Source organism: Ranitomeya imitator, chromosome 2, assembly GCF_032444005.1.
Source record: "Ranitomeya imitator isolate aRanImi1 chromosome 2, aRanImi1.pri, whole genome shotgun sequence".
NCBI classification, from domain to species: Eukaryota; Metazoa; Chordata; class Amphibia; order Anura; family Dendrobatidae; genus Ranitomeya; species Ranitomeya imitator.
In genome coordinates this window covers 826,903,475-826,922,129 of record NC_091283.1, presented here as the reverse complement: position 1 = coordinate 826,922,129, position 18,655 = coordinate 826,903,475, and the positions used below count along the sequence as shown (strand labels likewise).

Sequence of the window (18,655 nt, the reverse complement as noted above, 5' to 3'; positions counted from 1 at the left end):
CTATCTCCTATGAATCTATGTTATCTATCATTTGTTATCTATCTTCTATTATCTATCATATATTTATTTATTATCTATCTATCTATTATCTTTTATCTATCTATCTATCTATTATCTATCTATCTATCTATCTATCTATCTATCTATCTATCTATCTATCTATCTATCTACCTATCTATCTATCATCTATTATCTATCTATTATATATCTATATTATCTTTATATCTATTATCTATCTATCTATGTATCTATTATCTATTTATCTGTCTATCTACCTATGTATTATTTATTATCTATCTATCTATCTTATCTATTATCTATCTATATATCTATATATCTATCATCTATCTATCATTTATCTATCTATCTATCATCTATCTATCTATATATCTATCTTATCTATGTATGTATGTATATATATCTATCTATCTATATATCTATCTAGTATGTATCTAGGAGATCTAGGAGATCTATTCTAGCAGATTGTTTCTCCTCTGGGGTGATCCCTATACTCGTGCTCCGCTCCCCATGCAGGGCCCCAGGACAGAGCCCCCAGTAGTTATTACAAATACAATGACTCCCTGGATGTGCATTGTACATATTGTTAGCAGGACCCTCTATAAAGTCTGTAGCAGGAAGCCCCCACACTCCTGTCAGTGGTAATAGCAGCACTCCTCAGGGTGGGCAGCAGCTTCCGGATGCTTCTTATTTGCTGTCAGAAGAAGTGGTCGAGGACCCTGCACTGAGCTGCGGGAGCGCCGGCAGCCCCCAATGGGGACACTGAGAGGAAGGAGGCAGTGAGGGGCTGTGTGAGGGGCTGTGTGAGGGGCTGTGTGAGGGGCTGTGTGAGGGGCTGTGTGAGGGGCTGTGTGAGGCAGTGAGGGGCTGTGTGTGTGCACAGCAGCCAGAGCAGACAAGTCCTGCAGACAGCACACAGCTCAGCCGTCATCCCCGGGAATCAGTCAGGAGGACGGTGCAGCAGCAGCAGAGGAGCGGAGCCTGGATGTATCCAGCCTGTGCTGGGGGTCTCAGCACTGGAGGGGCGCACACAGCAGAGGTAAGTTTCCCTGCGGCTCCTTTGTGCGCCTCTATCACATGGCAGCAGGAACACAAAGTCCAGAACTGGAGCAGCCCTGGCACAGTGTGTCAGCTCATCCCCCTCTAGGAAATGTGACCAAAAAGGACAACAATGTCACATATCCCTCTGCTGGTACCTTGTGCCCAGCTCCCCCCCAGAGCCCACCCTGCTACCATCCAGCCCCAGCAATGCAATAGCGACAGATCTCCTAGAAATGACCCTGACTGCAAACCAGCCACCTGCATCTGGGCACTCACAGCTGGGGGGACATGCAGGGCTGTGACCGGGGTACGAATTGTTCCAGTGCCCCCCAGATGGGACAAGGGGACATTCAGCATTGTGAGTGCTGGACAGCTCCCGGGAGGAATCCTGTGCATTCACAACTGTGCCTGGGAACCCACCCTGTGCCAAGTGCTGGCACCCACCCTGTGCCTGGGAACCCACCCTGTGCCAAGTGCTGGCACCCACCCTGTGCCTGGGAACCCACCCTGTGCCAAGTGCTGGCACCCACCCTGTGCCTGGGAACCCATCTGTGCCTGGGAACCCACCCTGTGCCAAGTGCTGGCACCCACCCATGCCCTGCTAGCTGCACAACTTTTTGTTTCTCCTCTATCAATAAGGCCATTGATGTCCCCAGGCGCTGAAATGTGTGAAATGTGTACTGGGAAACAGGTGTCTATTTATTCCCGAGCATTGCATTGTATATGGGGGGCATCTGGGATGGGAAAGTTTACACCAGTGGATTTTACTAAACTCTTTGGGGGATTTTAGCATCAGAGATTGTCAGCAGCTCAGTGCCAAGGTAGAAGGTAGTGACTGTTCTGCTGCCCCTCTCATCTGTAAAGTGACCCCATAAATATGTGCATGTATCTATATACTGGAGGTGGGGGGTGCTATCTTCTGTGTGCTTTACAGGGGTGTATGGCATCCCTCCAGTCCATATACCCAGATGCCAGCCCTACCTTCTTGTAGAAAGTCATGGACATAGGCGCTATGTAATATGTTCTGTGCATTCCTGGACATATATTAATAATCATTCTGTGTAATGTTTTCACAATATATGGCACTGACTATGGCAGTGGCCACGTAACGTCACGTGACCCATTTACAAGTATGGTTGGAGATAATAATACATCTAGAATACGCTGTTTATAGTCATAGTGCGAGTTTCTAGGTCCCAGGTCTGTCTGCAGACTTCTATTTTATATGGCTATATATAAATATTTAATTAATTAATTGCTATTATTTTTAAATATATTATTTATTTTATCATTTTTTAATTATATATATATATATAATAAAAATATATATATTCACAACATGTATAAGTATATGTATATAATCATATTTGTTAAGCGACCACGCTTATCACATTATTTAAACAGTTTGCTCAAACCACAACACACGCACCTTAAAGTCTTAAAGCAAATGTCCGTGTGTAAACACTATTTTTCTTTTTTTTTTATGCTAAATATTTTGCCAATTAATGTGTTAATGCATCTTCATATCAAACAGATGTTTTGTTTTCCAGTTACAGAATCCCCCGCATAGAAACAGATCTATGATAAAATTCTGGTTGCCTCCAGCATCCACTAGGGGGAGCTAACTGCATACAGCTTATTCTTTGAACTCCATTGTATGTCAGTATGCAGTGGGCTTATTAGCGCCCTCTAGTGGTGGCAGCAGGGACACGTCTTTATCATATATTTCTAGTCTATGCAGGAGTCTCTGTATCGGAAGATAGAAGAAGTGAATGATAGAAATAAAGATTAAGAAATTAATCAGGATTAGGATACTGGACATTAATTATTTTAAGAGTTGGTCATTACTATTCGGTCTAATCACTCAGCTGGCTATGAAACCTACAGTTCTTTATATAACATTAGGGGGAGGTTTCTCCACTTTTGGATATGGCTACAACTCAAACATCCAGTATATGTCTCTAGTTTATATCCTATGCAAGTAAATCATTATCGGCATAGGTGGTATCCTGAGAATAAACGTATTATTTTACTTGAGAAAAGTGCTCATACGTATTAAGTACCCTAATATCACCTGGCATAACATGTTTTTTAAGTGGTAAGTGGTTGTAGTGGGTATACCAAATTGGTGGTGGTCCAATCAGTGAGACCCTACTGATGTTCGTGACCACACTCCACTAAAATTAATGGGATATTTGGGAATAGTTTTGCCCCCTCACCCACTTGAGTTAAAGGATACCTCTCAGGAGGAGTTTCTTCATAAACTAAAGGTTTGGCTTTATGGCTGATCTCAGGCTGAGTAAATCGATACCTACTTTGTAGAAATCCACCTTGCCATTGCTGAGAAATCCAATGTTGAAGTAATATGCAAATGGTCACAACTCTGTTGTGGGGTGTCACAGAACCAGGGGCTCCTTCCCTGTTCCTAACGCTAGGGGGCGCCGTAGCTCGCCCTGTTCCCCAGATTACTTCTGATGGTGAAGACACCGGAGCCACGTACCTTGCTTTATCTTCTGAATCCGCCCTCAGTTTGTACCCTTCCCCCACCCAGGAAAGAGGGGAGTAGAAGTGTACCGTAATACACCAGCCAGACTAACAAGGTAACACGAACAGGGATAAAGGAAAATACCAATCATACAAATATACTCACACAAACAACAGAGGTAAACAATGGGGAGTGGAGGATGGGGTAAAACCAAAGTAGGAGAAGGAGGGGAATTAGCACTCAAAACCTAGCCACAGTCTCAGATAAACGCCTTCTCAAACAACAACCACAAACCATCATCTCCTAACCATACAACATGAAGCTAGCTCTGACAATGAGTGCTGGCCAGAGCCCAGAATATAAAGAAGATGGGAGTGGCTATCAGTGAGCAGCTGAGAACCTTAATGCAGGAAAGCTTCCAGGAGCTCTCAATTGAGCAGATTAACCCCTGCATTGCTAAAATAAACTTGCACCATTTAATATGAAGGTGAAGTGGTTCTAATCAGTGCAGGAGTAGGAGAAATCAGACGCTGCCGTCTCCTGGCTCCACTCTGTCGTGGTAAACCTGTGACACAAATGAGCTGCGAGTGCATTGGGGTGTGACAAAGTAATTGCATCTCCGGACCTCACTTTTTATTTCCCACCCAGCGCCTACCTGGGTTTGATTGACAGGTCAGTCCAGATGACAGATGCCGGACTGATCTCTCAATTAGGAGGCAGAGACAGGGAATAAAGAGTGAGAGCTGGAAGCACTTTGTCACGCCCCAATGCACTTTCCCCTCATTTACATATAACTTTAAAGTCAGATTTCTTAGCAATGGTAAGGCGGATTACTACACCAAAGGTATGGATTTGCTCAGCGTGAGATCAGCTCTACAGCCAAACCTTTAGATAAAAACTCCTGAGGTTTCACTTTAATAATAATGTTTATGCATTTTATCCACACATGGGGCCACCACGTTCATCATTCTTCAAAATGGCGCACACGGTTCATGAATTTCGTTTTTGGCAACTTTTTAACCCAGAAGTTTGCATTGGTCCACTATAAATGTCACAAAAATTCAGGCATAAGTAAAATGAGGGCCTTGGGGTATGTTTGGGGGAAAATTTTGTAACTTTTAAAAAGTTGCAATTGATAAATCGGACAAATGACAAATATAACATAAACAGGCAACCAAATGGAATAGACGTTAAAAAAGGTGGAAATTAAAAGAATTGGGGAAAAAGTACTAAAAAGTGGACAAAAAAAGTGCAAATACAATAATAAATTGGGTCCAATATACTTTGGCTAAAGATATTGAATTTTGAGCATTGTGAGTAGTGAAGATCCTGGTGTAACTACTCTCATCATCTCATCTGCAAAGAACGCATTCTCATTGGCTGACGGTGCAGATACATTTTACTTAAATAGATACATTTGCAAACTTGATAAGTTTTGTTTTTAGGCTTTTATATAACCCTATCATATGAATTTAATTATCAGGTTCTCTTTCTGGATTATCAGATGGGCCTGCAAACATTCGTAAGACTCGTCTGTAACATAGAATAACGTTCCGGAAGAAAACGGAAAACAAAATGTTATTACAATATTTGCTACTGAATCCAAATTTAGTGAAATGTCCAAACTGGTTCTTTCTGCTCCTTGGACTTCATCTTAGATAGAAACCATATTGTATTTGTCAGATTATCAGACTGAATTATCAGATGCTGGATTAAAGGAATGCCATGTATGTATTGCTGTTTGGTGCTTTGGATTGTTATAATGGGCTGGTGAAAAATTTGGAATTGTTTGAGAAAAATGAATTTTCTATAAGAAACTTGTGTCTGTAACTCCAGCAGATGCAAGACTACAACTTTTGAAACCTGCTGGGAGTTGTAGTTTTGATAAGCGCTATACATCCATAGGTTGGAGACCACCACATGGACATAAAAAATGTTTTTAGTTGTTTGCATGAAGTAATCATTTCTGGATGTAGTCAGATATGTAAGGATGCTGTCCGGCCGATATGTCTGCTCCTATGTAAGAAGGAAAATGTGCTCACTGCAGGCGACGGCGAAAACATGGAAGGTCAGAAACACCGAGAATATATTCTGTATGACAACACAAGAGGGGAAGCAGAACTCTGTACTCCTCAGCAGAGCCTGATATTCTCCATATTGTGTCCATAGGGGGCAGTATTATACTAGCTGGTGTTTGTAGGTTCTGACTAGACTTCCTGGGATCTGAGAAGTGATATCTATCTAATATCTATCTACAGAATCTCTATTTGTTCATCTATACATCAATCTAAGTTACTATCTAACATCTCTCTATCGATTTATCTATCTATAACATATCTATTATCTATCATCTATCTATTATCTATCATCTATCATCTATTTATTATCTATCTATCTATTATATATATTATCTATCTATCATCTATTATCTATCATCTATCTATCTATCTATCTATCTATCTATCTATCTATCTATTATATATCATCTATCTATCTATCATCTATCTATTATCTATCTATTATCTATCATCTATTATCTATCATCTATCTATCTATCTATTATATATCATCTATCTATTATCTATCATCTATCATCTATTTATTATCTATCTATCTATTATATATATTATCTATCTATCATCTATTATCTATCATCTATCTATCTATCTATCTATCTATCTATCTATTATATATCATCTATCTATCTATCTATCTATCTATCATCTATCTATTATCTATCTATCTATATATCTATATCCATCTATTATCTATCCATCTATTATCTATCTATCTATCTATACATCTATCTATTATCTATCCATCTATTATCTATCTATCTACTGTATCTATCATCTATCTCTATCTATCTATCTTTCTATATTATCTATCATCTATCTATCTATCTATACATCTATCTATTATCTATCCATCTATTATCTATCTATCTATCTATCTATCTATCTATCTACTGTATCTATCATCTATCTATTATCTATCTATCTATTACCTATCTATTATCTATCTATCTGTCTATCTATCTACAGGTCCTTCTCAAAAAATTAGCATATAGTGTTAAATTTCATTATTTACCATAATGTAATGATTACAATTAAACTTTCATATATTATAGATTCATTATCCACCAACTGAAATTTGTCACGTCTTTTATTGTTTTAATACTGATGATTTTGGCATACAACTCCTGATAACCCCAAAAAACCTGTCTCAATAAATTAGCGTATTTCACCCATCCAATCAAATAAAAGTGTTTTTTAATAACAAACAAAAAAACCATCAAATAATAATGTTCAGTTATGCACTCAATACTTGGTCGGGAATCTTTTGGCAGAAATGACTGCTTCAATGCGGCGTGGCATGGAGGCAATCAGCCTGTGACACTGCTGAGATGTTATGGAGGCCCAGGATGCTTCAATAGCGGCCTTAAGCTCATCCAGAGTGTTGGGTCTTGCGTCTCTCAACTTCCTCTTCACAATATCCCACAGATTCTCTATGGGGTTCAGGTCAGGAGAGTTGGCAGGCCAATTGAGCACAGTAATACCATGGTCAGTAAACCATTTACCAGTGGTTTTGGCACTGTGAGCAGGTGCCAGGTCGTGCTGAAAAATGAAATCTTCATCTCCATAAAGCATTTCAGCCGATGGAAGCATGAAGTGCTCCAAAATCTCCTGATAGCTAGCTGCATTGACCCTGCCCTTGATGAAACACAGTGGACCAACACCAGCAGCTGACATGGCACCCCACACCATCACTGACTGTGGGTACTTGACACTGGACTTCAGGCATTTTGGCATTTCCTTCTCCCCAGTCTTCCTCCAGACTCTGGCACCTTGATTTCCGAATGACATGCAAAATTTGCTTTCATCAGAAAAAAGTACTTGGGACCACTTAGCAACAGTCCAGTGCTGCTTCTCTGTAGCCCATTTCGGCACCTGTAGCCCATTTCCTGCACACGCCTGTGCACGGTGGCTCTGGATGTTTCCACACCAGACTCAGTCCACTGCTTCCTCAGGTTCCCCAAGGTCTGGAATCGGTCCTTCTCCACAATCTTCCTCAGGGTCCGGTCTCCTCTTCTCGTTGTACAGTGTTTTCTGCCACATTGTTTCCTTCCAACAGACTTACCATTGAGGTGCCTTGATACAGCACTCTGGGAACAGCCTATTTGTTGAGAAATTTCTTTCTGGGTCTTACCCTCTTGCTTGAGGGTGTCAATGATGGCCTTCTTGACATCTGTCAGGTCGCTAGTCTTACCCATGATGGGGGTTTTGAGTAATGAACCAGGCAGGGAGTTTATAAAAGCCTCAGGTATCTTTTGCATGTGTTTAGAGTTAATTAGTTGATTCAGAAGATTAGGGTAATAGGTCGTTTAGAGAACCTTTTCTTGATATGCTAATTTATTGAGACAGGTTTTTTGGGTTATCAGGAGTTGTATGCCAAAATCATCAGTATTAAAACAATAAAAGACCTGACAAATTTCAGTTGGTGGATAATGAATCTATAATATATGAAAGTTTAATTGTAATCATTACATTATGGTAAATAATGAAATTTAACACTATATGCTAATTTTTTGAGAAGGACCTGTATGTATCTATCTATCTATCTATCTATCTATCTATCTATCTATCTATCTATCTATCTATCTATCATCTATCTATTATATATCATCTATCTATCTATCTATTATCTATCCATCTATTATCTATCTATCTATTATCTATCTATCTGTCTATCTATCTATGTATCTGTCTATCTATCTATCTATCTATCTATCTATCTATCTATCTATCTGTCTATCTATCTATTATCTATCTATCTATCTGTCTATGTATCTATTATCTATCTATCTATCTATCTATCTATCTATCTGTCTATGTATCTATTATCTATCTATCTATCTATCTATCTATCTATCTATCTATCTATCTATTATCTATCTATCTATCTATCTATCTATCTATCTATCTATTATCTATTATCTATCTATCTATCTATCTATCTATCTATCTATCTATCTATCTATCTATCTATTATCTATCTATCTATCTATTATCTATCTATCTATCTATCTATCTATTTATCTATCTATCTATCTATCTATCTATCTATCTATCTTTTATAATAAGCCCGTTCCTTTGATGGGAGTGATGACATGATGGTTTTTCTCCCCCGACTCCTCGTTCACACTCTAATTGTACAATTAGCATGCAGCGCCTCCCAGAACAATTAATCTATAACCAGTTTTTGAAAAGGTCAAAAACGTGACACCTGGAGAAGAAATAAAATGGAAATTGCTTAATCCAACAAGTAATTTGTTTAAATTAGTGCAATGTTATAGAATTTCTCCTGTCTGCACCTCTTTACTTTGTTTCTACAATTCTATTTGGCGGTGACTTACTGCACATACAGAGATCTCTGTGATATTAATTGTATATCTTTTAATTTATCTCTATATATTTATATACCTATGCAAAAAAGATACAATATTAACATGTCAGGGTGGAATCAAAACATTTGGGGCCATTTTTCTTTCGCTCCATTCCATTGGGATTGTATAAGTGCTGAGTGTGAGCGCAGTATAGGACCAGCGCCATTTACCAGCATCCATTCTCCTTACTGGAGGTCGTGACATATAGATTCCCACAGCGTTTCTGCACTAAATGGAGCATGTCCAGTGCATCCCAGCACAAGGGGAAGTGTATGGGGTGGGGGATGGTGTCTGTGTATTGTTGGCTGCATTATTATATGGCTTGTTGTATTTCCTAATTTGTACAAATACAGCATATAAATATACATGAGCAGGCACTGGTCCGTTTCCACTTACATTACCTCGTATAAAAGGGATTTTGTAATCACAAAATAACATTAAATCAGGATTTTATGATAACTGTAATAATAATTTAAAAATAAACTTGCAATTCTCACACTGCCCACTAGGGGCAATATTAGACTCCTTTCTGTTGAGCATACTGACATTAGTGTAACGACCGTTGTGCCGGTCGCTGCTCGAGAACAGAATACGGCGCTGCTATGAACGACTCAGGGCACAATATGATATTAAACCAACTTTTCTTTATAACTTATGCAAAAAATGACAGAAATCCACACAGTGTCTATTAGTTATCAGGCAATTCTTAAAGGGACACTGTCACCTGAATTTGGAGGGAACAATCTTCAGCCATGGAGGCGGGGTTTTCGGGTGTTTGATTCACCCTTTCCTTACCCGCTGGCTGCATGCTGGCTCCAATATTGGATTGAAGTTCATTCTCTGTCCTCCGCAGTACACGCCTGCGCAAGGCAATGCAGGAATGCCTCAAGATCTGGATTCCCCACTCTCCATCACCGCGCTGCTTCTTCTCAAACGCCCAGAAACTCTCTCTGAGGTAACTGTCCTGTTTCCAGAATCTTCTTGTCTTTTACTCAAGGGTGACCTCCGGTGGCTGAACACAGTTACTGTATCAACACTGTTTATGATAGAAAGACATCACCACTTTACACTTATGATAACTGTAATAATAATTTAAAAATAAACTTGCAATTCTCACACTGCCCACTAGGGGCAATATTAGACTACTCCTTTCTGTTGACCATACTGATATTAGCAGCAATAGACTGACTAAGGGTCTGTTTGTTTTTATAGAAGCTTTATCTAAAGCGTAGACTAATCTTGGTAAAAGGTCATTGTGAATCAAGGGGAGGAGGTGAGCTGTGATATCACCTATTGTGAATGGTGGATCCTGTGTTACCTAGTGTATATAGAGGTGTTGTCAGTCATTGTACAGGAGGAGGAGGTGAGCTGTGACATCACCTATTGTGAATGGTGGATCCTGTGTTATCTACTGTATATAGAGGTGTTATCAGTCATTGTACAAGAGGAGGAGGTGAGCTGTGACATCACCTATTGTGAATGGTGGATCCTGGGTTATCTAATGTATACAGAGGTGTTATCAGTCATTATACAGGATACAGGAGGAGGTGAGCTGTGACATCACCTATTGTGAATGGTGGATCCTGTGTTATCTACTGTATATAGAGGTGACATCAGTCATTGTACAGGAGGAGGAGGTAAGTTGTGTGTTATCTACTGTCTATAGAGGTGTTATCAGTCATTGTCAGGAGGAGGAGGTGAGCTGTGATATCACCTATTGTGAATAGTGGATCCTGTGTTATCTACTGTATATAGAGGTGTTATCAGTCATTGTACAGGAGGAGGAGGAGGTGAGCTGTGACATCACCTATTGTGAATGGTGGATCCTGTGTTATCTACTGTATATAGAGGTGTTATCAGTCATTGTACAGGAGGGGGTGAGCTGTGACATCACCTATTGTGAATGGTGGATCCTGTGTTATCTACTGTATATAGAGGTGTTATCAGTCATTGTACAGGAGGAGGAGGTGAGCTGTGACATCACCTATTGTGAATGGTGGATCCTGTGTTATCTACTGTATATAGAGGTGTTATCAGTAGTGATGAGCGAATATACTCGTTACTCAAGATTTCTCGAGCATGCTCGGGGGTCCTCCGAGTATTTTTTAGTGCTCGGAGATTTAGTTTTTCTTGCCGCAGCTGGATTATTTACATCTGTTAGCCAGCATAAGTACATGTGGGGATTTCCTAGCAACCAGGCAACCCCCACATATACTTATGCTGGCTAACAGATGTAAATCATTCAGCTGTGGCAAGAAAAACTAAATCTCCGAGCACTAAAAAATATTCGGAGGACCCTCGAAAGTGCTCGAGAAATCTCGAGTAACGAGTATATTCGCTCATCACTAATTATCAGTCATTATACAGGAGGAGGTGAGCTGTGACATCACCTATTGTGAATGTTGGATCCCTGTCATGTCGGACGCTATTCACACTAGGGCGTCCGACAGACAGCGATAACTCCACATTTGTCCACTATACGCTCAGTGGCGCCGGCTAGATTTTATCCAGGTTATCCAGGGTTAATCTATCTGGTAATCTGCTTGGAGGCTGGGTCACGCCTGTGGCCTTTAAATAGTCATTCTGGACTTTGGGCGTCGCCGATTATAGCTTGTGTCTTGTGCCTGGTGATCTCGGTCTGGAGTGGTGGTCTAGGAGTTGAAGTATCGTATCTGGTGGTGTATTATCCTTTGTCATATTTCTCCTTCCTATATTTGTGTTTATTTTTGCCCAGTGCACATTATAGTGTTTTCCTGTGTGTCTGCGGCGTGGTGCGTTTTCAGTTTTCCCTGTCTGTACTTTCTGTGTAGGTTGGTGTGTGTTCTTATCACTGGGTGGTGGGTGGTGGTTTCAGCATAGGGCTGAAACAGGAGTTAGGCCGGAGTCACACATGCGAGAAACACGTCCGTGTCTCACATGTGAAAAGCAATCTCTGGCGCCGGCACTCCAGAGCAGAGCGTGCGGCTGCATAGCAACACATGGAGCCGCACGCTCTGCTCTAGAGTGTCGGCGCCAGAGCTTGCTTTTCACATGTGAGACACGGACGTGTTTCTCGCATGTGTGACTCCGGCCTTAGGGTCAGGCCTGGCGGCCCAGACAAGCACACCATCAGTGTAAATTCTGGGAGAGGGACAGACAGGGTTTTCCCTAGTCTGAGGGATATCGCAGGGGCTCGGGTAATCAGCTTTAGTCTACCCAATACCCCCGTGACAATCCCGTGTTATCTACTGTATATAGAGATGTTATCAGTCATTGTACAGGAGGAGGAGGTGAGCTGTGACATCCCCTATTGTGAATGGTGGATCCTGTGTTATCTACTGTATATAGAGGTGTTATCAGTCATTGTACAGCAGGAGGAGGTGAGCTGTGATATCACCTATTGTGAATTATGGGTCTTGTGGTATCTACTGTATATAGATGTGTTATCAGTCATTGTACAGGAGGAGGTGAGCTGTGACATCATCTATTGTGAATGGTGGATCCTGTGTTATCTACTGTATATAGAGGTGTTATCACTCATTGTGTAGGAAGAGGAGGTAAACTGTGATATCACATATTGTGAATGGTGGATCCTGTGTTATCTACTGTATATAGAGGTGTTATCAGTCATTGTACAGGAGGAGGCCGTGAGCTGTGACATCACCTATTGTGAATTAATTTTTTTAATAACATTTTGAGGGGTATATTATTAGTGTGTTTTTTATGTTTGCTTTTACTTTCATTTATACACTGTATATTTTTATGGTCTGCCGCTTCAAGGTCAGAAAAGAAAGAATTGAAAAATTTGACCTGGCCCAGAAGGTGAAAACAGGCTGTGGGTGAAGGGGTTCAGTTAGTTGGTTCTCTCTGCACCTTACCTTTGCTTCATTACTCATTCATCAGGCTTTGACTTGACTTGCTTGAGTTGACCTCTGGGGACTAAAGTCTGCTATCTCAGCCATGCCCGAGTCCACAGACCCTCCATGTGGCATCAGCCACACACTTGCACTACTTCCTGCCACAGCCTCTATATATAATTATGGTGCAACAGAGCGGTTTAGGATTATTCCAGCCAACACAGAGTATTAATACCATGTACAGAGAAATATACATAATTGGGGGAATATATGATAGGCACAAAAGTTTTAGTAGCCTTTCCCATATGTATTCATACATTGAAGATTACTGGGACTCACACGGATCCTAAAAATAGGGGACCCAAATTCCCACGTGAATGGAGCACTAGTACTTTCTATGGGACCATCAGTGCGCATGCTCAACCACTGATCCAGTCATTGCTATGGAACCACTAGTGCTCATGCTCAACTACCGTTCCATTAATTGACCTGGGACCACTAATTTGCATGCTCAATCAGTGCTCCATTTATTGCTATGGGACTACTAGTGCTCATGCTCAACCACTGCTCCATTCATTGCTATGGAACTACTAGTGCTCATGCTCAACCATGCTCCATTCATCGCTATGGAACTACTAGTGCTCATGCTCAACCATGCTCCATTCATCGCTATGGAACTACTAGTGCTCATGCTCAACCATGCTCCATTTATTGCTATGGGACTACTAGTGCTCATGCTCAATGACTGCTCCATTAATTACTATGGGACTACTAGTGCTTATGCTCAACTATGCTCCATTTATTGCTATGGGACCACTAGTGCTCATGCTCAACCGTTCTCCATTCATTATTATGAGACCACTAGTGCTCATGCTCAACCATGCTCCATTCATTGCCATGGGACTACTACTGCTCATGCTCAACCATGCTCCATTCATTGCTATGGGACTACTAGTGCTCATGCTCAACCATGCTCCATTCATTGCCAGGGGACTACTAGTGCTCATGCTCAACCATGCTCCATTCATTGTTATGGGACTACTAGTGCTCATGCTCAACCATACTCCATTCATTGCCAGGGGACTACTAGTGCTCATGCTCAACCATGCTCCATTCATTGTTATGGGACTACTAGTGCTCATGCTCAACCACTGCTCCATTCATTACTATGGGACTACTAGTGCTCATGCTCGACCATGCTCCATTCATTGCTATGGGACTACTAGTGCTCATGCTCGACCATGCTCCATTCATTGCTATGGGACTACTAGTGCTCATGCTCGACCATGCTCCATTCATTGCTATGGGACTACTAGTGCTCATGCTCAACCACTGCTCCATTCATTATTATGAGACCACTAATGCTCATGCCTGACTTCTAGTATCATAGACTGACATTTCACACGGACCCCTATTTTCTTGATCACGCAGAGTCCCAGCCGTGTGACCCCCACCGATCATACATTTGTCCCCTAGCCTACGGATGGGTGATTAATGTTGCTCTTGGGATGACCCTGGGTGAATTCTGGCTATGCATTCTCCCCGCTTTTTCCGCAAGATCCTTTATACATTTTCTCCTTCACAAGTGTGAAGTTGAACTTTTCCTTCTTAGCCTGACGCGATTCCCCGCACGGTGTTGCAGACTGTTATTGCGCTGCTCGGCTTTGTTGTAAGACGCCAATAATTGCTTTCCGAGGTGTCAGTGTGCCGTCACTGCCCGGAGCGATCACATCTCAGCCGGAGAAACGTGATGCTGCAAAAGTGCAGAAAGTGATCAAAAATTGTGTGCTGCTGAGTGACAACTGACGGAGGCCGCGTCCATAGTCCACCTTTTATATGACCCATCTAGAGGATTTCCCTTTATAGATCAGTACCTGTGTCACATATAACATCCGTGCTGAAATCCATCAAATGCACTGGGAAATATTGAATAATCCATGATTATTGTATCCCCTGAACCAATGATATAAAACCACAACATAGTACTGGATGCTCCTAGTCCCAGAGTTTGTCCGCTCTGATCAGAGCATTTCCAGATTGCAGATCCAAACAGATGATAAAACTACTCAAAAACTCCCAAAGGACTGACCAGGATTTATAAAACAATTGGGCTAATCTTAGGATTGCCAACCGTCCTGAAATCCCAGGACAGTGTGTAAAGATACAGAACCTTATTCATAGACTGTCTGGAAAAAATAAAAAGTCAAGTTGGCAACTTTGCAAACAGCAGCGAAGTTGATGCACTGGCACATTCCCGCTGATGGTCGCGGTTTACTCTCCTGCACTTGCGCTTCACCACCTTCCATTAATGCCTAGTCTGGGAGTACAGAGTGAGAAGAACAGGTCGTCAGGTCCATGGTGCCCCCACCAGACATGGCAGGGGATGGGCACTGCACCTTCACACTTCTTAAAGAAAGGCCTTTCTATGGATGATTTTATTTTGTGTATTGGGTGCAAAGTAAAGGGGTTGCAGTGGTCACAAGAGCACTACTGATCCAAGTGGTGGTCACACATGTGCACTACTGCTCCTGGAGCGCCCGCTAGGGCCGTGGGGTACTCAGGCTGGATCCGACGGTTCTTAAGGGGGTGGTCACGGCAGCAGTGACCCGGTCTGTGGCCCTGGGCATCCTATAAAATTAAGGGGAAATAAAGTTTATGGGGAGATTGTCCATGACGCCACCCGTGGTGTTCGGCAATGGATATCCGACGCTGCTGTTCCGGTCCACTGGGGCAGTTGGTGACACAGCAAAGGTGGTACAGCTCCCCACGGTAAGAGCTAGGCCCCAGGGCAGTGATGGTGTCAAATGTGATGGTCGATGTTGTGGTGCAGGGCAGGTGGCGCAGCAATAATTCAGAGGACACAGCAGGGTGCAGTTTCCACGCTTTACTCACAGTTCTTTATGCAATCCCCAGCTGGGTGCTGTGTCCTCCGGGTCTGTGGTCCACTCAGCTCTCAGGTAAATTGGGGTACAGAACCCCCTTCTTATGTTCCTTCCCTAGTCGTCTCACTGCACTGGCTTCTCCTCTCCTGCCCTGCGCTTTCACATACAGTGTCCCAAGCCAGCAGCCTTGGGTCTTGCTGGGCGACGCACTCCTGGTCCCCTTGACCCTATGCGGCTGCCTTTTCAGCGAATGTGAGTGGTAGTGGCTGTGGCACATTCAATTCCCAAAGCCTCCGGCTGGCTAGCTGAGCCTTGTAATTCTCCACTAGTCTGGGGGCCGGTTTCCCCAGTGCGACCTGGTCCTTCCACACAACTACAGTTGGTGTGGATACAGGCCCCACGGGTGGATTGCTCACTACCCGTGCCCCTAGGACCCCTTCTTTCTCTCCTACTCTCTGGAACTTCTCTATGTTCTCTCTGTTCTCTGGTGCTGGGATGAGCTCCTCACTCCTCAAGTCCCCAGCTCCAACTGTTTGACTCTCCAACCAGCTCCTCCCTCTTGTTTCCATGACAACTCCACCCACACCCTCTACCTAGTCCCTTGCTGGCCTGGAGAGGCCTAGTGTTGGACGCTAGTGCGTGGGTACTGGGTAGTGTCCCCACCTTACCCAAGAGCAGCAGAGTACCACACCTCTGGCTGAGGTGCAGTACCTTTATGGCGACTGGACCCTCAGGGGTGCCACACTCCCATAGAAGTGTATGGAGTGGCAGTCACACGTGTGCACTACTGCTCCTATACAAGTGTATGGCGTGGTGGTCACACATGTGCACCACTGCTCCCATAGAAGTGTATTAAGTGGTGGTCACACATGCACACTACTGATCCCATGGAAGTGAATGGAGTGGTGGTGACCACCACTCCATTCACTCCATGGAAGTGAATGGAGTGGTGGTCACACATGTGCACTACTGATCCCATAGAAATAAATGGAGTAGTGGTCACACATGTGCACTACTGATCCCATAGAAGTGAATGGAGTGATGGTCACACATGTGCACTACTGATCCCATAGAAGTGAATGGAGTGATGGTCACACATGCGCACTACTAATCCCATAGAAGTGAATGGAGTAATAGTCACATGGAGGACAGCGGATGCCCTTTCTTCTGATTGTCGGGAATCCCAGCGGCCGGATCTCCACCGGTCATACATTTATCATCTATGGAGTGGATAAGTGATAAATGTAATTGTTGGGAGAGGTCCTTTAATGATTTCACTTTGTGGATGATTAATGATGATTTTCTGCTGCACAATACTGTGTTTAGATAGAAAATGGGGAAACATTTCTTTGCATTTTGCTGTGATCTCCGGGTCCCTTTGGTTCGGTGCAGGTTTACAGCCGCTGTATTCTTGTCGTCCCTCGGTCCCGGTCGTGACGCTTTACGTTGGGCAGATGGAGCCGGTGGCTTCAGGTGTTGTCTCTCATTTCTCTCTTTGACAGTATCTGGAATAGTAGAATTGTAGCACCTGCATCTCCGACAGCTCCAGATGTTATTCTCTGTCTCATTCCACGTGATGAAAGCTGCTGATATTCCGAGACTTCCCTCCAGCTACTTTGTCATTGAGACGCAGAAGGGCTCTCGGTTCTGTAAATAATCCGTATTGTTGTCTGTGCTGTTTGCAGACCGTGGTGGTGTCAAGAAATAAGCCTGTGCTACTTATGATTAATATTACCTAAATTATAAAAGAATGCATATTTTACATGTACTATAAAAAGTAAATCTAAAAATAACAAAATACATAAAATGAAGAATATTAACAATTCCAACATTGCAGATTTTATTTAACATTTCCCAGTAATTTGCTAGCCCCAGAATACCAGCGTTGTTGGCTTTACATAGGGGCGCCTACAAAAACTGTGCTGTAAAAAATGATGCAAAATGTAACAAAACCCATTCGAGTCAATGGTGAATGATCATCTGAGCTTCAGACGGCTGTTGTAAATGGAAGCCATGACACTAATGTCAACATTTATTAGGATATTTGTAAACATGCAAGAAAAAAAAGAGTAATCCATCCACCATGGAATACAAAAATCACTACATTTTATTAAAGTTAAATCATAAAAGGCACTTATATAGTAACTAGATGGTGGTAATAACATTAGTGCCAAACGACAGGGTTACAAGCAAGGGAAAACAGGTGCAACAAGAGTGCAACACCATTAATACAGCGTCATAGGTAAGAGCACAATATTCCAATCCATATTAAAGTGACAGTGCAGTAATAGATCCCCAGAACCAGTGTGGTCACATCAATGTAGACATAGTATATCCTCACGTGAGGTGAATGTAAGATGCCAGCTAAATAGACCACAACCAGTCACATGTCATTATTACTCTTACCTATCACTGTTTAAAATGCCGCACACGCCGCCCCAACGCGCGTTTCACGTGGGCTTCTTCCAGGGGTCTGCTGCTACCATTCGTATCCTGTATTGTCTATTTCTTAGGATATGTAGTAAACTTATCAGTATATTTTGGACTATGGGAAAAATTGGGGAACCTTAAGAAAGCTCAGTTTCCCAAAATGGTCAAAAACCAAAAGGTCCCGTGCTGCAATGGACGGATGGTCCTAGAGATCTGGTGGTGTCCCAAGTGATAAAACAGTAGAGATGGGCAGGTGATGCTTCTGATTACCAATGGTTTAAAAAAAAAAAAATGAATCCAAAGCAATTTTGCAATCCTACAAGCTTTAACAATGGTGATCTGGTGGAATACTACAGTAGTCAAGGACGGGCAATGCTTATGATCACCAGTAACCCAAGGAATTGGAGAGCCTCTTGCATTTGCCCAAGGAACTTTTTATGTGACTCGATGAACCTCCCTAGTCTTTAACAACCTCTGTTGTCTTTAGCAAGATGAAGAAGGCAATATGGCCCCAAAG

The 18,655-nt window shown here is 42.3% G+C and overlaps 1 protein-coding gene across 1 annotated transcript in view; it reads left to right on the top strand.

Annotated features, from left to right (window-relative positions):
- The first annotated feature begins 652 nt into the window (after positions 1–652).
- The window catches only part of ZMAT4 (zinc finger matrin-type 4), a 402,791-nt gene continuing 384,788 nt past the window's right edge, over positions 653–18,655 (top strand). The window contains exon 1 of the mRNA XM_069754024.1: positions 653–1,057. Coding sequence (XP_069610125.1) covers positions 1,004–1,057 — 54 coding nt within the window. The 5' untranslated portion in view covers positions 653–1,003. The remainder of the gene's footprint in view (positions 1,058–18,655) is intronic.